At 39.0% G+C, this 24,922-nt stretch overlaps 2 protein-coding genes across 8 annotated transcripts in view; both read right to left on the bottom strand.

The window, feature by feature from the left end:
* napbb (N-ethylmaleimide-sensitive factor attachment protein, beta b) overlaps positions 1-7,686 on the bottom strand; it is a 9,333-nt gene extending 1,647 nt beyond the window's left edge. Inside the window, exons 1-10 of one of the 2 annotated variants that reach the window (XM_040017321.1) lie at positions 7,454-7,686; positions 5,939-6,018; positions 5,590-5,706; positions 4,294-4,340; positions 3,840-3,917; positions 3,658-3,713; positions 1,913-1,997; positions 1,711-1,815; positions 1,562-1,630; positions 1,435-1,485 (exon numbers count right to left, since the gene is read on the bottom strand). In XM_040017321.1, coding sequence (XP_039873255.1) covers positions 1,435-1,485; positions 1,562-1,630; positions 1,711-1,815; positions 1,913-1,997; positions 3,658-3,713; positions 3,840-3,917; positions 4,294-4,340; positions 5,590-5,706; positions 5,939-6,018; positions 7,454-7,554 — 789 coding nt within the window. In that variant the 5' untranslated portion in view covers positions 7,555-7,686. Of the gene's footprint in view, positions 1-1,434; positions 1,486-1,561; positions 1,631-1,710; positions 1,816-1,912; positions 1,998-3,657; positions 3,714-3,839; positions 3,918-4,293; positions 4,341-5,589; positions 5,707-5,938; positions 6,019-7,453 lie in introns of those variants that run through there. The other variant, XM_040017322.1, reaches the window with a different exon arrangement.
* Positions 7,687-11,022: 3,336 nt separating this feature from the next.
* On the bottom strand, positions 11,023-24,701 carry gpcpd1 (glycerophosphocholine phosphodiesterase 1). Of its 6 annotated transcripts, none has more exons than XM_040017518.1 (21): positions 24,502-24,701; positions 23,156-23,298; positions 22,801-22,890; positions 22,555-22,645; positions 22,333-22,417; positions 21,027-21,102; positions 20,256-20,297; positions 19,922-20,045; positions 19,449-19,692; positions 19,150-19,312; positions 18,858-18,987; positions 18,617-18,671; positions 18,437-18,529; positions 18,235-18,309; positions 16,883-16,922; positions 16,557-16,615; positions 16,391-16,456; positions 16,169-16,305; positions 15,642-15,777; positions 15,239-15,399; positions 11,023-12,335 (listed from the first exon to the last, which is right to left on the bottom strand). In XM_040017518.1, the coding sequence occupies exons 3-21, from the start codon at positions 22,847-22,849 to the stop codon at positions 12,140-12,142; spliced, it is 2,022 nt and encodes a 673-aa protein (XP_039873452.1). In that variant the 5' UTR covers positions 22,850-22,890; positions 23,156-23,298; positions 24,502-24,701; the 3' UTR covers positions 11,023-12,139. The 6 variants fall into 6 exon arrangements, with proteins under 6 accessions (XP_039873452.1, XP_039873453.1, XP_039873454.1 ...); XM_040017519.1 differs by lacking the exon at positions 24,502-24,701 and adding an exon at positions 23,465-23,567; XM_040017520.1 differs by lacking the exon at positions 24,502-24,701 and having other exon boundaries at positions 22,801-22,892; positions 23,161-23,445.
* Positions 24,702-24,922: the final 221 nt, after the last annotated feature.

Consider the following 24,922-nt stretch of genomic DNA (forward strand, 5'->3'; position numbering starts at 1 on the left):
TTACTTTCTACACCAGGATCCTTTTCTACGTAGCTGACGGCTGGTAACTGTGCAGGGGCGGGTCTAGCAAAGTTTTGCCAGGGGGGCAGGTAGGGCATGAACAGGGAAAATTCTGTTGAAGAAAAATGTTGAATCTTTTTAATTATTGTAGAAAAATAATTGATTTCTGTGCATTTGTTTTACACATACATTAAATTAAAGTTGATTACATCGATTAAGCATCATGAGGGTGGGGGGGTGGTTCCCCATATTTTTTTTGTTGGCAATCCCATTAGTTAGGTTGTTTAATATTTCCGCCAAGTACTCTTTAAAATACCAGAATAGAGAGGATGGTGCAGGTTTAAGTTTATTAGACTGATCAGTATTGCTGAACTATGAAATATTTTGGGTGCAGTGTATTTTTTGCATTAAGGTATAATAGAATAGCTTTAGTGTTTTATTTTTTTAAAACTTGAGTATGAACTTATACAAAATGCAGCAAAATATTTAAAAAAAAACAAACAGTTTTATTGATTCTAAAATACACTATATCAGATTCATATCGGTATCGGCAGATATCCAAATTTATCGGTATCGGACATTAAAAAGTGGTTTCGTGCCATCTCTAGTAAAGACCCTACAATAAAACAGAGAAACCCCCAACAACCAAATGACCTCACTTGAGCAAGCACTTGGCGACAGCGGGAAGGAAAAACTCCCTTTAAACAGGAAGAAGTTAGCAAACTATAACCACAGAATGTATGGATATGCTACACAAACACAGCTACATGCTAAGTAGTGCTTAGTAACTAACTACTAGGATATCACTTATATAAACTGCACAACAAACTGTACATTGGTCAGACAGCTGCATGGTTGAAAAGTCAGCTCAGTGAGTTGAAGCCTGAAGCCCTTATAATTAAGCCTTAATATTAATTTACAGGGAAGGTTAAAAAAGATTCCTCTATACAGTTGTAAAAAGCGGTAAAATTAACCCAGGGACCAAAACAATTTTTATACCAGGCTGTAATTATGGTTATTCCTCCAGTACAGTCATGCGTTTTAATATGGGAGTCCGTGGGGACCGACTCATTTTTGGAACCAACCTCAAGTGTCTATTTCAGGATTGGCTTAATTTTTCAGCCCCAAAGGTTTACACTTGGTTTATTCAAACTTCTGGCACGAGGACGCTTTTTGCTCTGTGACTCTGAGTTAATTTTAAACTGTCTTTTATGAGTTTAGCTGTTATGATTACCGGGCTGCACTATACACTACACTTTGCAACACATTCACATACAAAGTCCATGGAGAATTGCCGAGTTCCAGCCTTCAGCTTCCTTGAATAAAAATGTAACTAAACTACAAGTTGAAACAGTCACAAGCTGACGCCTACACTCTCCAAACGCCTTATTAAAAAAGAAGAAGAAGAGAGTTTTCAGTGTATACAAGACTTACTGCCTCTGTGAAAGCATCGCTGTTCTGCTCCTCGTGAGCCTCAAGGAGTTTCTGTTAAAACAAAGATGTAGGTCACTCATAGAAACTGAACAGATTAAGGGAAGAAAGTAAGCCGCCATCCAGCTACCTTCAACAACTTGCATTCTCTGGAGTCGGAAAAAGCCGGGAACATCTCCTCATACTTCTCAACAGCGATCTACGGAGAGGCAAAGTTAAAATTCTTCCAGAATTCATCATCCCAGATCCTGAGAGTCACTCACGAAGGCGTAAACTCACCTTAGCGTTGAGCTCGTCAACGATGAAATGACAAAGAGCGGCTTTGAAGAAATACTCCTTGGCGCTGTATTTCAGCAGCGGGTTGTCCATCGTGTTGGCTCCAACCTGGATATAAATCCATATCATTCAACATTTATCAGAAATGTCAAAACTGAGTTACGAGCCTCATGCACAAATACAAAGCAGAGCACTGTAGACACACCTGCTCGTAGATCTCGATAGCCTTCTGGTACTGCTCCAACTGAGCGCAGTAAGCTCCCACTTTCAGCAGACACTTGTTGGCGGAACTAAGGACAGTGTGTAAACAGCACACAGTGAATCTAATGCAACCTGTATAACCATGAGGGCTGTTTGAAACCAGTGTTGCACAGTTTTCAAAAAGCGCCATGCTAAATTAGTTTCGAATGCTGATTTATTAATAACGAGTGCGTCCATGAAGTGAAGCCAATGCCACAGTTTTGTGCAGTTCAGCCCACCTGGATAAGATTTGTTATTGGTTAGAGATTATTTAACAGCTGCTGATATTTTTAAACTAATACTGTTCCTGCTTTAATGGCTATCCTCTTTCTACTCGTGTAATGGATTGGACTATTGAACAAAGACTTCAGTAAACAGCTATGTGAGTGATCAATGCTTAACGCCAGTCAGCCACAACATTACAATCACAGACCGATGGAGGTGAATAACACTCGATCTTGTTTTGCTTGAATGTTCATGCAAAAAACAAGTATCTTAACAATCTTACTGCACCAGCTGGCAATGTCAGCTAAAGGGGAAGAAAAAAAACTGCAGTTCCTCTAGTTCTCTATTTATTAGTATGTTGCTTTGCACTTATCAGAAGATATCTGTCTGTGTGTTGCACCTGCACAATGTTTAAATGGAGCTTGCTAACAAAGCTTGCTGGGACTAGCTGGTAACTTAGCACACCACCCTTTTTGTCCATAAAACTAACATAGCAGCGGCAAAAATGTAACAAACCCATAACCGATGGTCGAAGTCTCACAGCTATGTCCATTTTCTTATATAGAGTCGATGCTGCAATACCTTCTGCAGCAACCAACATCCCTTTAGTGGCTCACGATAAAACAACCGACCCGTCTTCTAAACCAGCGGTGTGACACGTGAAGCCCACGAGCCAGAAATGGTCTTGCAAAGACTCAAAAACTGGACATCTTTGGAAAATGTGAAGGAGGGCATAGATTTTAAACTTTTATCTGTACTTTCATAAATTTTACAGTGTTTCCTAATAATAAAGACCTCCCCCATACCCATTCATACTACATTAATAAAGTAACAGATAAGCAATTAAAAGACAAAAAGTTTCCTTTTTTATAAGTTGAAAGAAAAGAAAAACACAAATAAATAAAATATAGCTTTTTCTATTATTTTATACATTCATTTCTCACAATTGAAGCTCAAAGAGTCATGCTGACTGATTTCTTTCAATTACTACAGACACACTTCCTTATTGTGAAGAAAAACTGGGACATATTAGAGAGATTGCACTTCTTTTTCTTGCATTAAGATATTTCAAGGATTAAATGTGCAGTTAATGTACATACGATGTAAGATGAGTTTGAAATCCCTGTTCTAAACTCAGCTAGTTCTCAATCCAGCTGGACATCAATCCAAGAAGGATTTAACCCTCAACCTGTCAGCATCCCAGCACCAGACACTAGAGAACATCTCCAGAAGCCTGTGTCCATGCCCTGATGGGTTAGAGCCGTGCTGAAGTTGTGAGGTTACTTATTTAATATTGGGCTGGTGGTTTAATGTTGTGGCCGACTATTGTAGACCTTTACAGCTTCGATGAGGGCGCACACATATCTCTGAAACCTGAAATTACTTTTTGCTTTAATTTCTGAACTCAGAGCTGAAAAAAAAAGAAAAAGAAAGAAAAAAAGACTGACAAAATCCAATATTTTATACTAATAAAGGGGACAGTACCTGTTCGATTCTTCTCCTTTGTAGTAGTCTGCTGCTTGTTCATAATGTGCAATCGCCTTTACAGAAGACAAAGCAACAAAAAGCCCTTATATTTATATTTTCAATGTCCCTTGAAGAAAATTTGCACCATAATTAGTTTTAACAGTAGTTGGTAGTATAATCTGATTACATGACAACATTACCTTTTCAATATCAACTAGTTCAGACTCGTAGATCTCTGCAATACTGATGTGGTGTTTGGCTGCGATGGTAAATCTTCCCTGAAGGACAAAGAAAGGGGGAAAAAATCATTACACACTGGATCTATCCAGACAGATGCCTCTCAAGTCAATGAAAGGTTCCACTCTGAGTGCTGAGAGGGGAGGTTAAGTAGCAGCCTGTGGGGCTCCATCTACAAGACATTTAAAAATCACCCTCTTTAAAGGAACATGAAGAAAAACAACAAGAAAAGGGCAAATTGGAGAACAACATTCAATAAACACAACATGGGCAGTGGATATGATGATACTGGCAGAGGTAGCCTGCTACAGCACAGACGTGTATGAGGGCCTTCGGTTATCCAGGTGATGGGACTTCTAGTACAGTCTTGGAAAAAATAAAATTACAAGTCACAATCAGACACTATAAAAATCTTACCATGTCTGTGTATATATCGATGGCAGCATTTAAACACTTGATTGCCTCTTTTAGCAGCATTAAGGGAAGAGGAGGGAACAGTTAGACATCATGTAAGCTTTCTCACACTTTCTCTTGCACAGCATCGTGTTGCACATCGGTATACACGGGATGTTCTTTCAGCGGGGTGAAATGGTGTGAGTCATACAATTATCTAACACGCTTTTCATAAAAGAGATTTCTTACCTCTTACTTATAAAGGTAAAATATAAAAATACTGGTAAACACACCTGTGGTATCAGTTTTAAAATCCTATGTAACCTTGTTCTCGGGTTATCACATTCACAAGATTTTCAGAAAACTTGATCTCTGAACTTGACCTCGAGCTCAAGGTCACCGGGATTCAAACTTGTCCGGGGTTTTTAGGAGATGCAGCTATGGTATGAATTTGACGACAGTACCCCGCATCAACAAAGAGAGTGACATCAGTCACAGGTAAATACCATGCAGCTCAAAGAAACAACCTTACACAACACTGCGAAAAAGCTGCTTAACATGCAAACATCAAAGTCACAGCAGGCTGACAGTGAAACCTATGGAAGCTTTTGTTTCCACTACTGACAGAAGAAATTGCAGGCTATTTTCTCAAACCTTTGAGTTAGTAAGATTAAATTTCAAGTTAGCTCTGCCAATCAAGAAGCTCAGTGAATGACACCTTTTCCTTGTTACCTGGAAACAGATGGCAGATGGTACAGACACATGCACACGCAAAATTGGACAGTGATAGCATCATTGAGCTACCAGTGTACATTAAACATGAACATATTGCAGTTGTGCAGAAAACAATGCCAGGCGATTCAGCTAGCAACACAAAAATTCATTTGTAATTCATGTGGCTTTCACGTAGCACCTTCAGAGCTTCCTTAATGACAGCGCCAACTTAAATATTTAAGTTATTTTCTCAAAAATTTGACTTATAACTCAAACGTTTGTGATACGTTTGAGTTAAAAAATAAATAAAATGATTTATTTTTTTGTGGAACGAAGCTTCCATAGAAACCTTGTAGCCTAAAGCTCAGTCTAATGCATGATCAATAATCCAGTCAAGAAAAAGATGATTTTGCTCATGTGAATGCAGCATTCTCAGTGAGAGAAATAGTTCATCACCCACTAAAAAAGCCATTGGGATGAGTGATTACTGAAAACGCTGCATCCAGATTAACAGAATCTGCTTTCTGGGCTCCACAATCAACACTTCATCCATTTATACAGTTGGAATATAAAGTGTATTACATGTGATTAGCAGCCTGGTCTTACCATTAGGGTCAGACTTCTTGTAAGCATTTCCAGCATCGATGAAACTGGTGGCACAGTCGTGTTTGTTCTGCAGCTGCATATGGAGACGTGCGGCCTTGCAAAATGCATTTCCAGCACCTGGAGACGAGGGAGATGCCAAACTGTTACACACATACTGCACACTTTGGATTTAGCTGACACTCTTAATTATGCGCATAACTTGAACCCAACTTAAGTGTGGCACTTTCACAAACTTTGCAGTTACAGCGCCAAAAAAATAAATAAAATAAAAACTTGTTCAAGAGAGCAGCAAAAGTGAGTGGAAAATTTTAAGGTGTGGATGTCATAAGCAATAATCAGTTCATCGCACCGCTCCAGTTCTTGGCCATCTTGAACATGTTGGCTGCTCTGCAGTACATCTCACATGCCTCTTCCACTTTGTGATGTCCCCTAAAAAAATATATATTCATATGAGGAGAAAAACAAGAACAGTTTTGAATTTAGTGCAAATGTTCATTGCATTTTGTTTATGAAAAGGACGATCATGCTGAGCTGTATGTAAAGACACACTATTGTTAGATTTTCCACTAAGATGCAATGGTTGGCTTGTCCTAAATAAACCTTCTACACTAGGCACTATAGAGCTCAATTCCTTTTGACAGCCAGCAGACCCCTGGGAGCTCCCTGTAGTCGTAATCATACTCTGGCCATTCAATCATGGCAGAGGATTACATCATTGCCTGGCCGGCAACAGAATTAGCAATATGAAGCCTGGCAATGGTTATCCTGGATAAGAACTGCAGAGTAGTAACATCTGGGGCTCATCTGTGCAGAGGTTTAGAGAAAAAAAACCCCACTGAGTCACACGGGGCTATCGCCGAAGGTTTTTTGCATTAAGAGTCTAAACAAACAATATTTTTTATTCATTACCGGATAGAATATACACACACGTTTGCAAGATTTAAATAAGGTAATGCTGATCTCTTCTGGGGTCACTGACAGTGGCAAAAGATTTGGATAGAGCTTCTGTAATGACGACCATTGGGAAAGCAAGACGCATGAATACAGGTACAGATATAAAAGAGAAACGTTGATTTGGTTAGAACTGGTCAGATAAACCAGAGGGTGTGAGTTAGGAGCTTCCTAATCAAAATACACTTCTTCCAAGCGTCCTCCATAGTTTATGTATAGCATGAATCTAATGACAGCATCTGCCATTGCTATAGTTATGGGGATTAACGAGGGTGTTGGTCACATCTGAAGGCAACCATTAACTGTAGTTAATACAATAAATTCACTCCTCTGCGGATTACATCAGGATTAGATGATGTGCTGCTGCTGGTGATTTAACTCTGATTACGTTGTTTTCTATTTTTTTTAAGTCCTTTTTATTTTGGGGGGTATTTAATTAAGAAACATGATCCAGGACTTGCCATTAAACTGATTTAATAGAAATAAACAGTTCAATGACATTAATGAACTTACCAGCACACTGTATGTGTAAGATGACATAACAGGCAGTATTAAACAAAGGAACGACTGACAGCTATAGTAAATAAATTAGATATTTTAAGATTGCTAAAACAGTCTGCTGCGTAGCCTCAAGGCCAGCGCTAAGTCTAGCAGGAGGTCGTGATCTGCTGGCTTGTTTACAAACCTAAAAACAGCTAAGTTAGCTAACTGCCTCGCAGGTACGATTGCGCTGCATGTCATCTTCCTCTACGTTAACAATCAGCTAAACTTCTATAACATTTAGCCTGTTCACATACGGACACCTCAGCTAGCTAAGTGAAAGCAAGTGTGAATGGAAACAGGCTCCGTGCCAACTTTGCCGCTGACACTAAACGCTTGCTAGCTGTTGTTCTTTGGTGCAGTGCTGTCTTACCCTCCAAACATCCCTCCCAAAAAAGAACCAGACGACTTGACTTTTTTGTCAGCGTCGGCCATAAGCTGAATAGCTTCCTTCTCTTTCCCAGAGTTGTCCATTTCTTGTCTGTAGTTGGGGGAGGAAAAAAAGCTAACAGTTAAGCAGAAAACACCCGCAGAGGATTCAAGTGTGTACAGTAAGGATTACAGTCGACGGGTTTATTTAGCGTAGGCGTGCACAGCTAGTGGCTTAGGTGAGTGCCGTGGCATCACGGGAGTTGGAGTGCTTTACGCCCCAAACTCAGCAAGAGCCGAGGCAAAAAAGAACTACAACTCCCAGCCAGATATGAGCAAATTTTCTTATGTCCGTGTTACGTAATATCTTGTGTCAAATTACAAAATAAATGTTGAATATTCGGCTTATTTTTTCTTAATTCGTTTTTTCTTCAGCATTTAATTAAAAAAAAAAAAAGTTTAATAATAAAAAAAATATTTTTGTCTGAATTTAGAAACACAACAATTAGTGTCCTTTGTGTTTCTGTACAGCAGAGGGCGCCAAAGCAGTGCAACTGACTAATTATACTATAAACATTTTGACTTTCCTAATGATTCATTTTGCTAAATGAAGCTCAAACAATTTTTTTTGTTGCTGTTGTTATTTCGACAAAACTTCAAATTGCTTACATTATACTGTGCGTGTGCAGTTATGTCCTTTTTTTAAACTAAATTAAACTGTAGAGGGAAACGTGCATTTGGAAAATCTAATTCATTTTATGGGTTCAGCAAAACAATGCCATTGGGTACAATTAGACTTTGACTCTATTCTCCTGGTGAATGTAAATTCTCAATAAGGGCTTAAAAACAAACTGTCGTAACATGTGACCGTACATAGCCCCCTAGCTCAGCTGCTCTAACATTTATAAACTGTTAAGATTTCTAAAAGGTGTGAGAAAGACACTATTGTGATCGTCCTTTTTCTGTATTCAATCCTTCCAAGTCGTACAACAAGGCTCTCATTCAGAGCTGGTCAAACAGTAGGTTACAAATGATAATGCTTGTCATTTACATTATACAATACGTAATTACTTAAATATTAATTGTAACCAATTATGTAACAACAGTGAGTGTCTACAGCCAACTGCAAATGACGGTGGAGGCTCTGTCATGGTTTGTCATGGTTCATTTCAGCCAGTGGTGTTGGGGATCTTGTGAAAACTGAAGGAATTATGAACAGAGAAAAGTACACCAGCCTTTGATTGGCCGGGGCTTCAGTTTCCAGCATGAAATTCCAAACACACTACCAATGCAGTAAAATATCTGGATAGAAAAACACATACTGGACCTTAACATTACTGAAGCAGTGTGGGATCATTTTGACAGAGATCATCCAAAGAAGCCTGGGGAAATATTCCCTGCAGACTACTTAAAGAAATGACCAGAAAGCTTCCCTAAGAGATCTGATGAAGAATAAAGGTCGTCAAACCAAATACAGACTTTCAACTTTGTTGGAACTCTGCAAACTCCTTTGCCTTATGTACTCTATTTTCAAGGATATTTGTACATTTTCATAAATTGCTGACCCTATTTCCTGTTTCCTTAGCAAAATATAAAGAAACGAGGCTCTATCAAGGCTTAAGCACAGTGTTGTAGGCTATATATATGGATCAAAGTCTGCATACAGCAGCAACTTGTATGTCAAGCAAGACTGGGAAAACAGCTGGTGCCCTCATATTTCAAATGCTTACAAGAGTAGAAGTCAGTGTGGTAAGCACTGTTTGCTGTCCCTATATTATCTGGATATGTCTGACTCTCATTAAGTATAAAATTTGTATATTAGATATATTATTAGTTAAATTGTTAATATGTTAACATATTAACAATTTAACTAATAATTTAACTAATTTAACTAATTTAACTAATATAAAATATAAAGACAATTGTCTTTATATTTTATATTACAGAATAACACTTTAAGCTGTAATCTGATGTAAAGGAATTTCTATTTCTAGAGCCTGAAAAATGCTGACATACCACAGACATACAGCATATCATCTGCAAAGTGTTTTGTCCCGGGTATGATGAAAAAGCAGTCCCTTTTTATTCCTGAAAGATTATGGTGTCATTGCATAGTTTGTCCAGCAGAGTGCGCTGCAGCTCTGTTGTTTACAATTCTGCACCGTTTGCAACATAACGATGATATGGAAGGACTTTAAGGACATGGGTGGTGTCCTTAAAGCACAAGAGAATAGAAACAACTTTATTGTTTGTCACAAAGCAGCGGAGAGAAAAGTCATCAGTGGCACCGCTCTAAATAGAAACAAGTAACACAAACATAAAAAATGATAAAGGGCATCAGAGTTAAACATCAGTCTGTAATAATACAAGGATATAACATCATTAAAAAACATTATTTAAAATATTTACAGCTGAGGGATAAACGATCCTCTGTTGACCTTTGTCTTAGCCGAGGGGACTCGATTATGCCAGCCTGATGGTAACAGCACTGATGGAGATGATGCAAGGGGGTTCTGTGTGGTCACATGGCCTTCCTAGTAAGTGACCCAATACCACTCACTCAGACAGTGGTGCTTGAACAGAACCTGTTATCTCACCAGCCTGTTTGGTAATCAGAGAGTGTGTTGTGTATAACAGTGAGGCTGTACCAGGATGAAATCAGAGTCAGTGACAGGCGTTTAAACCAGCCATACTGATATAAAATCTGAGTATCCTCAGTATTTATGGTCCTCGTTGAGTCTTTTTGTGCAGAGAGGTCTGGAGAGTCCAGGCGACGTTGGTGGAAAATTGACAAACAGTGAACGTATCAGTATGTCTTGAACTTAACTCCATATAAAGAGCAACTCCCTGGAAATGGCATTTGTCATGACCTCATAAGAGTCTGTTTACTTTGACCTTATAATGTATTGCACTAAGAACAGCTCTCTTATCTGCATTTAATGTTTGTTTTACTAGTCTGGTTGCATCTGTAACAAGCAACCTGGTAATCAAAACTCTAATCTAAAAAGCAGAAGCAATAAAGACATTACTACATGAGTCAACTTAGTTTTTGCGTCAAGAAAAATTTCATGCATTTTGCAATTGTTTACATGGTTTACCAATATTCTAAAAGGTACTCGTACTATAATCATAATTTTAAACCAGTTTCTAATAACACAATATAGCTTAAATAAGAAAATACATTAAAAGCAATGTGTACAGTCAAGATATAGATAGATAAGATATGGCAACAGTGAAGCTGCTACGAAACACAATTACTGATTAATTTTGATAGTGAACAGTTCAGGCCACTGGTTTGTTGACTTTTATGACTCACCTTCTACAGTAGAAACTTTCAAGGGAAAACCAGTGAAGGGTAATTACACACTGGCTACACCTGGCTGAACACTTCAACTACAGATTACAGCTTTGTAACAGTGACTCAGTCATATTGCAGTGCAGCTTTGGTACAATGAAAATGCAGATCCATTAAAATCAAAAGATCAAATGGAAATTCTTAGTTAGACTGTGACTATTATGAAAATGTGAAACGTTAAGTTTCTTGGAAAAACAAAAGTCAAAGAAACCATCGTATTCATCTGTTTTTTTTATTTATTTATTTATATTGAACTGGTAGTTATATTACATCTTAGACACTTTTCATTCTTTCAGTTGTTCAGATACACAGACGATACATGCAGCAATCATCAGTCTTTGTGGTTAAAAATTGTGCGATAACACAGATTTACACACTTCTAAAAAGGGTAATGTCCACCAGAAATGAGCCCGCCACCCAAAAACCATCATTGGTGTTGTGAATTCCAATAATATATACACAGTATGGAAGTGTATGCATCTCAACTCAAGTCTATTCTAATCAGTGACTGAGGTATTGGTAATGTTCAAATAAAAAGGCAAACATAAGCATTTTCCCCCTTTAAGGCTGTGGTATAAATGTGCCCTGCAAATAAATACAGTTTCCCATTTAACCTCAAGTCAAGTACAAAGGAGAAAAAAAGTAATCAAAAAAAACAGTACATCCAGTTTGCTGTATCCAAGTTAAAATAATGGCTACTTATTACCAAGTCAATAATCAGGAGTTTGAAGGCATCATAAAGAGGATCAGAGTGGTATGGTAACCTCTAAACATCATCAAATTGGAACATTTTTGTGCGCAGTGAACAGGTAGTATGCAAAATAAACCCAGCAACTGAGTAATTTGTGAGAAAAAAAAATTCAAAATTACTTATTGATATTTAGGATCAATAAATCATGGGTACACGCACATAAAAACATACCCCTGAACCCTATCACATGCATTTTGCATTCGATAGAACAGATGTAACATTGGCTTCATAAATATCCACTCATGAACAATTTGTCAGCTTAACCTCGTTTCCAGCATGATGAAAACCTCTGTGCAGACTGCTCTTATACAAACAGGCCGGCGTCTGACAGAGAAAAACGAAAAGCATTTGTGGCTGCTTTCACCTTTTGGCTAAACATACACGTGTTCAACAGAAAGTAAATAATAAAACTTCACTGAAGCTAAACAACAGCCTGCAAAAACCTGCTAATGACTGGAGTGGAGTGAAGGTGGTCTGAGTGGTTTTAGTGATATAAACCTTCTAGAGCCACCCATTTCTATCATGGTCCTCTTGAGTTTGTCTGTGTAGCAACAGTACAGAGAAAGGTAGATCTTTAGGGATATTTATGAGGAGCTGAGACCAGAGTCTGACTCGAGGTTTCCACCACGGTCCTTTGAGGCAATGCATGGTGCCAAGGAGCAGGGAATCGAGTAGCAGGAACAAGATGAACTCTTTAGGGTCTCTGTAATAACCTCCTGCAGGGAGTGTTGTTCCTCTATCTGGAAGATGTTTGGCTGTTCTATTAAGTCCTCACCAATACTAGTTGTGGGGGGAAAAAAGAAAAAGAAAAGACATGCTAGCAGTTAGATCAGTGACAGTATCAAGTACACGAGCATGCTGGTACGATGGCACCAACACAATCAATGGCACAGAACAATCCACAGACAAAAGTACTAACAAACCTTTAGTTTATCTATTCCTCACATAAGTTCAATAACAATCTCCACCAAGCAACAGAAAATACTTCTGTTCTGCTCTAAACCATCAAGAAGAGTCAGAATTTTACAGAAATTCACATTCATTATTTCCATGCACCCACATTAATACAATCAGCAGGATTTGTTGCATTCATTTGGGTCAGGGAAATGATTGCACTGGTGACCATTCTGTGAGCGAGAAGCTGCCTTTTTCTGCAAACATTTTAGATCCCATTAATCTTTGAAGACCCCAGTTTTTGTTTTTGAACCTGCTGGGTATGTTACATACCAGTGGCTTATAAGGTATTCATTCCAATATGAAGTAGATGTTGTTGTGAATGGGCAATACACGCATTAAAAACTGGATGGCTCACTTTCTGAACCAAAGCAGATTAGGTCAAGTACGAACAAAAGCATCTATGATCCCTTTTGTAGGACACAATCATTATCGACATGTCTGTGTAAATATGTGCACTCAAAGGAAGTCAGATATGAGACTCCAATAATAATGAAAACATCACATATTGAGCGATGTAAGTCTAACATCCTTTCATGAAAGATGCTGTTAAATAGGTTCACAAAATAAAGACAGAGGGTTCAGTGCAATCAGCCCTTTTGTACATAGAGAGTTGTAGTAAAGGCCATCCACAAGTGCAAAAGCAAAACAAACAAACAAAAGAACATATTTGTGAAGAATAATGCTATTATACCCAACAAAGTACCTTTGTGAGCTATTTAAAACTACACAGTGAGTATGCATGCTTTAATAGGTGGCTTAGTGTTAAGCAACATTCATATTTTAGTACTACGCGAATAAGATTAAAACTAGGTGTTAAAGTAGTTCATACACAAGCCAACGCCTCCAGAGGTGCCGTCTCATGCACCAAACAAACCATTTGCTCTTGCTGCCTTCTTTGTTTCTAAGTTCAGCATCACTGTGTACAGTTTAAAATGAAGCATGTAATAAGGAGGCCTTTCAAAGCATACCCAAACAATACAGGCATTATTAAAAAGGAAGTGAAGCCGCTTTCAGCTAACGAAACTAGGAAATGATGAACATGGCAGTTGACCAATCAAAACAACTTTGATTATTACAATTACATTTTAGAAAAATGCAAAGCATTAACCACTGCTACCTGAACATTAAGTGGAATATGGAAGGAAAAGATGATAAGTCAACCGTCTTGCATCATTGTCGAGAACATCCTTTTGTTCTTTCAGCTTTTAATGAGTGAGATTCATTCAAGCTTTATTTTTAAAGGGGCAAAAACAAGCCAAGGAGTGTTCAGAGGGAAAATAAACAAAAACACAGCCAGAAACCAGAGAGACATTACGGGAATCTGGAGAACTTGAGTCTAAATATGGAACCAAGCTTTCAGAAATTCTGTAAGAAAGAAGCACAGTTATAACAACAACTACCCGGAGAGGTCAACTGGTTTGTGATGGGTTAAAACAGGTGTTAAAACACAAACTAGAGTGTGCGCGGCTGTTGTCTTTTCTGCAGGGGTCTGCAGAAATCTGGGGGAAAGTGCTAACGGGAATGTAGAGTCACTGTCATTGTACAGTCAGACATGGAACTGAAACTGATAACAAACAGGCTCTGCTGACCACGCAGCTTTGCGAAAGACCAGAGAAAACCCTGTCACCCTGCCTACAGCTCCAGCCAAGCTTTATGTAACAGCACTGGCACATTGTGTGCATTCATTTTACACTCACAAATTAGTCAATGAATACTCAAAGCTTTTGTGTCAAAAGCTACGCCAGTACCAAATAATTAAAATGTGTCCCGGCACTGAATTATATAACTCTGTAAACCTGAAAAAGAAGCCGGAAAGCAGCTCAGTATTGTACTCCGTAATAAGAAAAGGACCTTGGAATGCAATAATCCCTGATAAACCTGAAAGGCCTCTGAAATACCTTACAGTCTCAGCCAGAGCAGAAACACAATAGAGTGTGGAGTACAAAGTGATATTTAACAAGCAGGTGTTTCAGATACTTTGTGTATACTTTACTATATTATCAGTGTTGGTTTCTTTACTGTAGAAGTTAGTAGCTCATTTAGTGAGTTACAATTCTCTGTACCAAAGCACAGATAGCATATTTGTAGAGTGGATAAAATAATGATTTTGTTCCTTTCTAGGTGATGATTAAAAGGAGCTTCCACTTTCAACTAGTATCAATTAAACATCGTGCTAGATGTAAATTGTACTGCCACTGCCATCTTGAAGCTATACTGCCTAGACTGTGACAATGTTAATGATATTAGTAGGTGGCAGGTGTAGATAACATACACAGCATGTACCAAAACAGCTCTAAATGCAAACTCAGACTCTGCAATACAAGTCACGTGTGTATATCTGTGTGAACATACAGATATATAACATATCTGTTAATCATCTATGTGGAGAGCACTGCCAAATGAGTCAGCCCCGAAACAACACAACAGTAACATAATGTTCCTGAAACTTAATAAAACACAAAGCAAAATGCTCGGAAAGGAATTCACTGGACCGAGGAAATACTGTGACTCGGCTGACATGTAAAGCAAGCCTAACGATGTGAATCCTATAAGTCTGACAAGTAACATAATCACAAGCTCCAAGAGAACATAATGACAAAAAGTAAGGAGCCCACAGGCCTGGAAATTCACACAACAATATTGCTCCTTACCTTGAACCTTGAAATAGTCTATGCAACAATAAATTAACGTGGCAGCCACAGATAAGCAAGGTTAACTCAGCCTACCTGTCATAGATGAGCCCGTCGATTCCCTGCTCTCTCAGCTTCCTTCTGGTTTCGTGATCATTGTTGTCATCCCCCCAGCTGAATACCACTAAGCCTTTAGACTGGGCATCCCCAATGTAGCTAAGGTACTTTAACAGCTCTTCTGTGTGGGCGCTGATTCCCTGGAAAACGACAGTCATATATAGATTAGGTTAAATGCGGTCCATCCTAAAAAAATAAATAAATAAATACCTTCTTACATAAAGTGGTGAGGATGAATCACTAAAGTACTCTCAGCCCTTCGGACTGAAACATTCAAGATGACTGACTATACACGACATATTCAGTAGCACTTATAAAAAGAACATTACACTGAAAAACCTGAAGACTAATCATTGTAGTAAAGCACGCGGTTGTATCTCACCAGAATATTTTCACTCTGGGCGAAGCTCATGGCAATTTTAGTGGACTGGCACCGGATGTCCATCATCTCAGGATACTTGTCTGAAATTCCCTGAGTGAGGAAGAGGATGGGGTACTTGTTCTGCTTATGACGCACCCTGAAGGACAAGCACAAACAGATATCACAAACTGCTGGAAAGCACCTATTAATAACTAAATGCTGGAAGGGCAACATCTGTTCATGAGTTCAATCTAGTAAGAGAATAGGAGAATCAAGCAGCTAAACATCCAGAGCCATGCTTTACTATGAGACTGAACTACCTAAAAGGTGCCCTAACAAAGAGATTATTCAGCAACAACTTATTTAAAGCAACTCTTGTAAAAACACAGTCTGAGGAATTTCAAAAAAAATAAATAAATAAATAAATAAATTATTTCTACTGAATATACACTTTATCCATCCACACATAAGTGTTTAGCATTTGTGAATACCAGAGAGTTTATCTCAAGAGTGTTAGCATGTGCCCCTTTTAATCCTTTTGCACTCACATGGTGCAGATGTCCGGGTCAAAACAGGAGAACACGATGCGTCTTTTTCCACCTTTCTGCAGAACATCTGTCAGGATGATGTCCAAAAAGGTGTTCATGTTGAAGTAAGATGATAAGTTTCCGTCCCATGACCCGTCCTGTCAATACAAAGCATCACCAACAACGTCAGGTTACTTTGACAATGACAGTCTTGAACTTTTGACTTTACTTCTGAATATTAACCTTCATCTGGAAGATCCACTTGAGCTCAATATTGAAGCCGACGTTTTCAGGAACAGCTTGGAAGATCTGTAGAGAGGTACAGAGCAAAATCCTTTATTACACTGTGACATAAAAATCAGACTAAGAGGAAGAGAAGAAGATGGTTCAATCAAATTATGTCATTTACCTGTGAGAGCGAGGGGAATGGCTGATGCTCATCAATTTCATCTTCATCATCCAGCAAATCTGAGCAAACGAAAACAGATTACTCTACATTCAACATATCTTTACAAGATGATGTGTACAAAACAAGCTTGGATAAACAGTGTCATCTACAGTGTACAAAACAAATCATTGCTTAAATAAAATAACTTATTTTAAACACCTCATGCAACAAAACAAAACCTCTATAAACATGACAATATAATTTCATAACCAAGCCATTTTACTCTTTGAACCAAGGTCTTAGCATGATCATGTGAGTATTGAAAGAATAAATGAATGAATGCACACCTTTGTGATCGTTTACTTTCATTGCAGTGACATGAGCCAGCTGTGAAAAAAAAAACAAAAAACAAAAACAAATAAACAAACCAAAAATACATCCATCCATCCATCTTCATCCGCTTTATCCGAGGCCGGGTCACGGGGGCAGCAGCCTAAGCAAAGAGGCCCAGACCTCCCTCTCCCCAGCCACCTCCTCCAGCTTATCCGGGGGAACACCAAGGCGTTCCCAGGCCAGCCGAGAGATATAATCTCTCCAGCGTGTCCTGGGTCTGCCCCGGGGCCTCTTCCCGGTGAGACATGCCTGGAACACCTCACCCAGGAGGCGCCCAGGGGGCATCCTTGTCAGATGCCCGAACCACCTCAGCTGGCTCCTTTCGATGTAGAGCAGCAGCGGCTCTCCTCTGAGCCCCTCCCGGATGGCCGAACTTCTCACCCTATCTCTAAGGGAGAGGCCAGCCACCCTTCGGAGGAAGCTCATTTCTGCCGCTTGTATCCGCGATCTCGTTCTTTCGGTCACTACCCACAGCTCGTGGCCATAGGTGAGGGTAGGGACGTAGATCGACCGGTAAATTGAGAGCTTCGCTTTTACACTCAGCTCCCTCTTCACCACGACGGACCGGTGCAGCGTCTGCATTACTTCAGCTGCAGCCCCAATCCGTCCGTCGATCTCCGGCTCCCTTCTCCCATCACTCGCGAACAAGACCCCGAGATACTTGAACTCCTCCACTTGGGGCAGGAACTCAGCCCCAAAAATACATAAACTAATTAAAAACAACCCCGCCCCAAAAACTTTTTGCATTAACATCCTTCACCAAGTTTCATAGTTTTAAAGAAACTGATCAGAGTGTAAAATGTAATCAATTCCACCAAAATTTGAGCTGGTAGATTTTTTTTTCCTGCAGTCTTGCTAAATGATTGTTAGGTAACAATCTGACCTCTGCATCAGTGCAGGGGACCATGATGTTTCTTGTATGATCAATAAAGCAATCAATAGGACCGTTTTAGGCAAACAGGTGGGTAAATGTAGTGTTGGTTCAAATGTGATACTATGAATATCTATACACATCAGAAAAAAAAGGAGCTTTTTCACTATGATCTACTCCACTGAGCATTTGATTTTATTCTGGTGTTGACAACAGAAGCAGAGGAAAGGCATCCATCCATCATCTGTAAGAAGTTTTGCAGACTTTCTTTTGTTCTACAGCTGTTATAACTGTTAGGAAAGGTATGGTTTGGAGACCTTTTACCTTTCTGTGCAGAGGTATAACTCAGGAATTATAGGTCAAGCTGTCTGATTGATGACATTCCTAAGCTGACACAATCATGACAGACAGATTTAACTTGAACAGCATTATTACCTTCAAAAGCTGCAGCTGGTCATATGTCAGGTCTTTGACTGGCACCTCAATGAGTTCCAGGTTCTTGTCATTTTTCTGTTGAGTGTGAGACAAAATATTAGCACGACATGGGACTCATGCTCATTTTAGAAAAACTGATCATGCAGTGCTACTATGAATTTCTCTCATTAGATCTGAGGAGCCAATTACAATCATAGTTTACCTTCTTAGTGGATATGCAGCAAGTCAGGTCATGGTATACAATAGGAACAGCATCCTTGGAGAGGTGAACATCGAACTCTACAAAGGCTACGCCCTGTGAATACAGAAAGAAAACTAATTTAGTAGATGCAATAGCAGGGCAGTAGTACTGACTCATGCAATAATCTTCTTGGTGACTTACATGCTTAGCAGCACTTTTAAATGAGGCTATTGTGTTTTCTCTGATTCTGTGGTGCCTGTTAAACACAAAATATCCACAAGATCACATAAAATATTCCATGATGGATGTCAATGGTTATATCATCATGTCAAAATGTGTGATGAACCATATCTTGAAAACAATCTGAATATTATCTGAAGACAAACACAAAGCAGCAAATGTTTAATTTTAAGGTGGGTTGTAGTTAAAGATCATCACTTACTTGGCTGCATGGGTGCTGCCTGCTCCCCTGTGACCCACATCCAAAGTACCTCTCTTTTTCCAGTACTTGGTGTATGAAGAGCTCATGTCACACTGCAGTCCCTGGATGGGTCGGATTACCAGGTAATCCACTAAAATGAATTAATAAGTTAACACCTTTGTACATTCACAGTATGCATAAATTCTGGCAAACATGTAAAAGGAAGCTCAAGCTGGTCATAAATTTATGTAGATTTTGTATCTCATTTTGTCATAAATAAATATTTGAGGGGGGAAAAAAAAGGAAAACTTACCTCTTACTTTTCCAATGGTCTGCCTGGAATTTCGTCCCATTATGGGAAGAGTGACTACTCCAATATCATTGCCACTCTCCAAAAATGAAGAAGAGAGGAGGCAGGCAGTGCCCACATGTCCTGGATGGATGTCCCCCTGGACTACATGCTCACTCAGATCCTCCTGTTAACAAAGACACTAGATTACTACAACACAATTCAATTTACCTAAATAAATACCAGCTGTGCTGCTTTCCCTTCCTTTCACCATCAATTACCAGATGTACAGAATTATTAGAGAGTGATCCCAGGAGGATTACCTCAAAGAACTCAAATGTGAGCTCAAGGTTATCTGGGTCCATGGTGTGAATACTGTACTCAGTCCACTGGGAAGGCTCCAGAGCATAGCCACACTCAGGCTGCGAGTGGCGTGACTTATAACCATTGGCACTAATCATACTGATTTCCAGAGTGGTGGTCATCTTGTGCCAAGATGAAGGACTGAGCTCGTTTTCTTCCTCATCGTCTTCCTCTTCCTCAACGCCCTCTAATGTCAACTTGATCCTGCATAAACAGGTACAACAGTTCAGATAAAACCACATTCAAACACATACTGTAAAGACATTTTGCATCAAATGATAAAGCTTATAATTTCAGCTGTCGTTTATAGATACTTATGCAGGACTTCTTGAACTCAGGTGAAAGATCGATCAGGTAACGGCTGCACATTAACGATCTGTGCCCTGATACTTTCTCTAGCTGGTTTTAAATTTAGCCTCTGTGTAATCAATACCTGAAGCGAGACTTCTTGAATTTTTTCTTAGTGATGGACACTGGAGCCTTCTTGGAATGGTGCAGACGTAAGCGAATTTCTGTCTGACATGTCAGCCACCCAGAGTCAAGACAGTTTATCCCATCTGCAGAAAGAGAAGACACAGACAGGAAGCATGTGATCAGACTTTCACACCCACTCTGTGTCTCATGAACGCTGACCACAGAACTGGTGATGGCTATAATATTTGAAGAAAGGAACTATAATGTAATTAAAAATCTATGACACACAACAAAGTGCAGTTATTGCACTTTGTTATTGTGTGCTTTTTTTGGCATTTTTAATTCCAACTTACTGTGAACTCCAAACTGTCCATCATCAATATTCTGGTGTGTTGCTGCAGTAAAGGAGAAGAGAATTAAAAATGGGACAAAGGGATCTCATGGAGACAAAAGTTGAAGTCAAATCAAACCAGAGCATTCGAGAATTTTCCAAACTGATCTGGAATAAATATAGTATTTTAAATCTTATTTTAACTTGTCGCTTAGAATAAACAACAGAAATCAAAGAAAGCAGTACTTCTAAAAAATTCCTACTGCAGTAGGAAATGCTTTTTTAAAGGACTAAAATAGCACACAAAAATAAGAATAGGTGATAAGGTGCGGTCAAAGAAGGAAATCAGTGGGGTGTGTAAGCAGCATTTCAAGCTCATTTTGAATGAGTTTTTTTTTTTTTAACAACACAAGCTTGTTAACAAAGAGAGCTTTACAGTAACAGATCATAATATCGGCTGCACTGCAGTGTCTCCTCCTTGGATCAGGATTATTGTACATCTTTTTCGCCAAATATCTCCCCAAAGCATACGCACAGCATCAAAAAGGCAAAAAGCTCCAGGCAGACAAGGTTTAAAGAGGAAACACTGCAGCCAGGTAGAAATGGCAATTCAGGCGTGAGTGTTATCCAAAACAACAAAACCCTCAGTAGGACAAGCCTGAACAGACTCTACACTGGTGTTTACAGGTAACTGTTAGAATAGAGAATGGGGGGTTTAAAGGGGGGTTGAGTATGACACACTTAATCAATCCCAACCCAACCAAACCTTGAACAGTTTTCTGTTGGTCTATACCTGTGGGGCTCATCGTGCGGGGGCGATGATGGGTCTCCCACATATTGACTATCACTTGACAGGGACCACCTGCACTCTGCAATTCCAATGTTTGGTACAATGTTAGGGTTTTCAAATCAGACACATTAACCTACTTTTCAGTCTGGTCTCAAAGCTGTCTTTGGACCAGACCGTGAGAAAAGAATTAGAGCCAGCATAGTCACCGATCCCCAGAAAGGGCAGTCAGCCACCATGGATTGAAATCTGAAAAGTGGATTTGTTAGTGACGTGTAAAAAAAAAAAAAAAGAAGGAAACATTTCTTTGTTTATGTTATCTTCTTTTAACTAAGTAATAGTCACAACAGAAACAACATGTATATACCAATACATTTTTAGAGGGAAAACCTCCCTAGAAGACTCAATGGCTGTCGATTCACCACCTAGTTAAAGACATCTTGTCATTTATTTAAAATCTTTTTTTTTTTTTGCCTGTTAGGACTTTTTAAACACAATAATATAACTTGAGTTGAAGTGCGACAAAAACAAAAACAAAGAAACAAAAAAAAACAAACAAACCCAACATACTTCATAAAATGGGAGCGGTTCTTAAATTAAACCAGTAAGACAGCAAGTGTGAGCTTGCAGAGATTTCTCTGTAATCTACATAGCATCTTGTCGAAAACACAGTACAAACACATTATGAAATCAGGTTAAATCATCCTCACACAAAGAGCGCTCCACCTGCTTTAGAAAAAGCATAAAAACACACTCTATGTTTAGGCTAAACAAAGTCAACAAAAACTGTAGCAAAGCATGCACAGTGGGTGTTTTTTCCTTCCAAGGAATTTTGATCTCTGCTCTCTCAGTTTGTTTTCTATGCCTATTTTCACACACGAGGCTTCGAGGTGCAATGAAGACCCACTGCTAGATTAGAGGAGGCCACCTGGGCAGTTTGTCTGTGGCTGACCAACACTGACAGATGTTTCTGAGAATGTAAACACAGAGGTACAGGCAGTCACACAGCATTTGTGTAGATACCGTCTTAAACCAGGGAAACTGATATGCTTTCTAATATTTATTCTCACAAATTGGTGTAAACTGTTGAGGTTTACAATGACTTTTGCTATATGGAAGAACTTCAGGGATTTGAAAATGACATCAATAGAAAAAAATACTAAGGCTCAAAGAATCCCGCACACCACAATGACCCACAAAACTTGTTTCAAAACAAACAATAGCTAGTCTAGTCTATTCAGTGGATCTTTTATGACTACGGGGGAATGAATCTTTCACATGGGGGACAATAAAATAATGAAAAGCAGCTCACCTTGGACTCTAGAAAGAAGCCTTTGAAATAGCGGTACTGGGTAACAACACCTTTAGGCACAGTGACTGTTGTAGTCCACATGCATCTACGGGAAAAAAACCCACACAGCTTACTTTTTTATTCTGACAAGGTAATTATAAATGACACTTGGCCACGAACTGTAAGGGGGGGGAGCAACCTGTATACAAGTATTTACAATATACACAAAAAAGTCTAACTTACTCATCACCACCAACAGGATGAAGAGTCACAGCTTTTTGGTGGCTCCAGCTTCCCAAGGCTTCACAGCTACCAACAACAGCAAATACCTCACCTATGGAAAATCCAAACAAGCCATGAACCCGATTAAACCTTATGAGAAAAAAATGAATGGGCCATGGCTACAAACTGAAACAAAGTCATCAGCCTTCTGATACAAGTATCGTGGAGAAAATAGGTTAAAGGTCACACCAAGTTTATCAGATATACCTGGGGATGTCTCTCCCCTGATTGCCAAAGTCACCTCACAGGTCTCCATTGTTTACACGGGAACAAACAGAAATAGGTGGCGCAAACAAGCTGTAAGATAATAACCATGAATTAGTTTGTGCAATTCTAAACTACAGATACAACTCATGCAATTTAAGCTAGAAAACATGCGGAGCACAGGACTGTTCAAAGTGAGGCCACAGTCTGCTAAAAACTTGCGACATTATCAAAATTACATTATCTAAGAAGTAATAGTAATGTAATTTATCTCATTAGCAACAGTTAGCGCGTTAACTCCAGGTAAAACATCGTTAAAAATCCGAAAAGTAGAAGAATACAAACAGAAGCGACTAACCTTCTAAGTCTTGGTAGCTCTGTATCGGCTCCTGACACCCACGCGTAAGGAGAGCCCGCGGAAAACACACTTCGCCTATCCCGCTGACAGCTGTCGGTCCAAGCGAAAGCTAATCTGAACAGCCGATCCAACAACACCCATCTCTGTTCAGAGAAACAAGCACCAGATAGACAGGAAGCTTTACCTCAAGAGAAAACAAAACACTCACTGAAAATATAACCCTGTTCTGACAGAAACCTTGCAAAACCCCTAAAGACACAACTAAGTGTTCATTTACTAAGAATTAACTGACTGACATGAAAGCTTCACCATTGTTTAGCTGATTTAGCAAACATCCGGAAGCGCGTGCGTCAAATGACCAGAAGTCACATACGACTTCCGGGATATATTTTTAAAAGTAAAACTACAGACCGAACGTCAACGAAATTATATCCAGGAGAACTTTGGTAAAGTTCTCCTGGATATATACATATCCATTTCTTTAGATTACACAAAATTAAGATACAAGTTTTTTTTAAATATATGCTACTAAAACCTGTTGTGTACTTTTTCCATCTCATTGTCCAATATGATGGCTTTACCTGTGTTGAGGTTGTGAGATAGCTAAAAGAACCAGAACGAAATTTATGATCCATGATCATTGTGTTTTCATTTTTTTTATATGTTTGGTGTACCGCTGGATTAACATTTTCACCTTTAATTATTATAATGAAAAAAATGCATTTTTTTAAGACACCGTATTGTAAAACAGTGACAAATGAAAAGAAACTTTAAGACTATTGTATTGGGACACAGAATGTAGAGAAAATAACATTCAAAACTAATCAGCAATGTTTTCAATATTAGCATTTGCATCGACAACATTTGGACATTGTATTAAAAATTCACTTTTATTTTGTTATCATTTTCTCTTCTTGTATTTGGCTTCCGGTGACTACTTGGGGGAAGCCGGTTCATACCGCCCTGCACCGGATCTGAGGCGCGTCAACTATGCCGCATTCGCGTACTTTTCAGAAACACGGCAATTATATGAGGTATACCGGCAGAAAAACCTCGACCCTCGCCCACGTCGACTGCAGTAAAATATATTTCTGATAAATGTCTTACATGAAATCGCTTTTCTCACGAGGTCTTTTTAAAAAATACTGTTTACAATCAAATGTACTCAGAAATAATATAAGCTTATAAAAATACACTGAAGAAAATCTTAAGCGTAGGAGCTTCTGAGAAGTCCACAATGCCACATCAACTGACTTTCTTAAGTTTGCTGCAATGCACCGGCAAACTAAAGTATGTACAACAATGACAACGCATAGAAAAAAAAGTGTTGAGAAGTATCAACATACCATCAGTTGAAATCGACAAACCCTGAGCATTTTCTTTGAAAATATGAGTTGTTTTTTAGACGAGGACGAAGTGCTCCGATATTAAATAGGAGGAGACGTTTGGGACAATTGCGTCATGAATCCGCCTTCTTGACTATTGAGAAAACAGATGTCCCACAAGTTGGCAATGATTTCCAAAACACACACACAGAGAAACAAATAGTCGTGTCTTTGGCAAGTCCTTTTCCACGAAAGCGTGAATTGCATAACGAAAATGCAAATATGTGATAGCATATTTGCATTTCTCGACGTCCTTGGGTCAAGAGCAGATGATCATTTTTCACTGTTTGGGCAGTCTGGGACAGGGAGGGATCAGATGATGTGGCCTTTTAAACTCACTTACCCTCTCAGACTTATGCACTGGAGAGTGTAACCTTACTTT

Source organism: Simochromis diagramma, unplaced genomic scaffold, assembly GCF_900408965.1.
Source record: "Simochromis diagramma unplaced genomic scaffold, fSimDia1.1 OVJJ01000802.1, whole genome shotgun sequence".
Classification (NCBI taxonomy): domain Eukaryota; kingdom Metazoa; phylum Chordata; class Actinopteri; order Cichliformes; family Cichlidae; genus Simochromis; species Simochromis diagramma.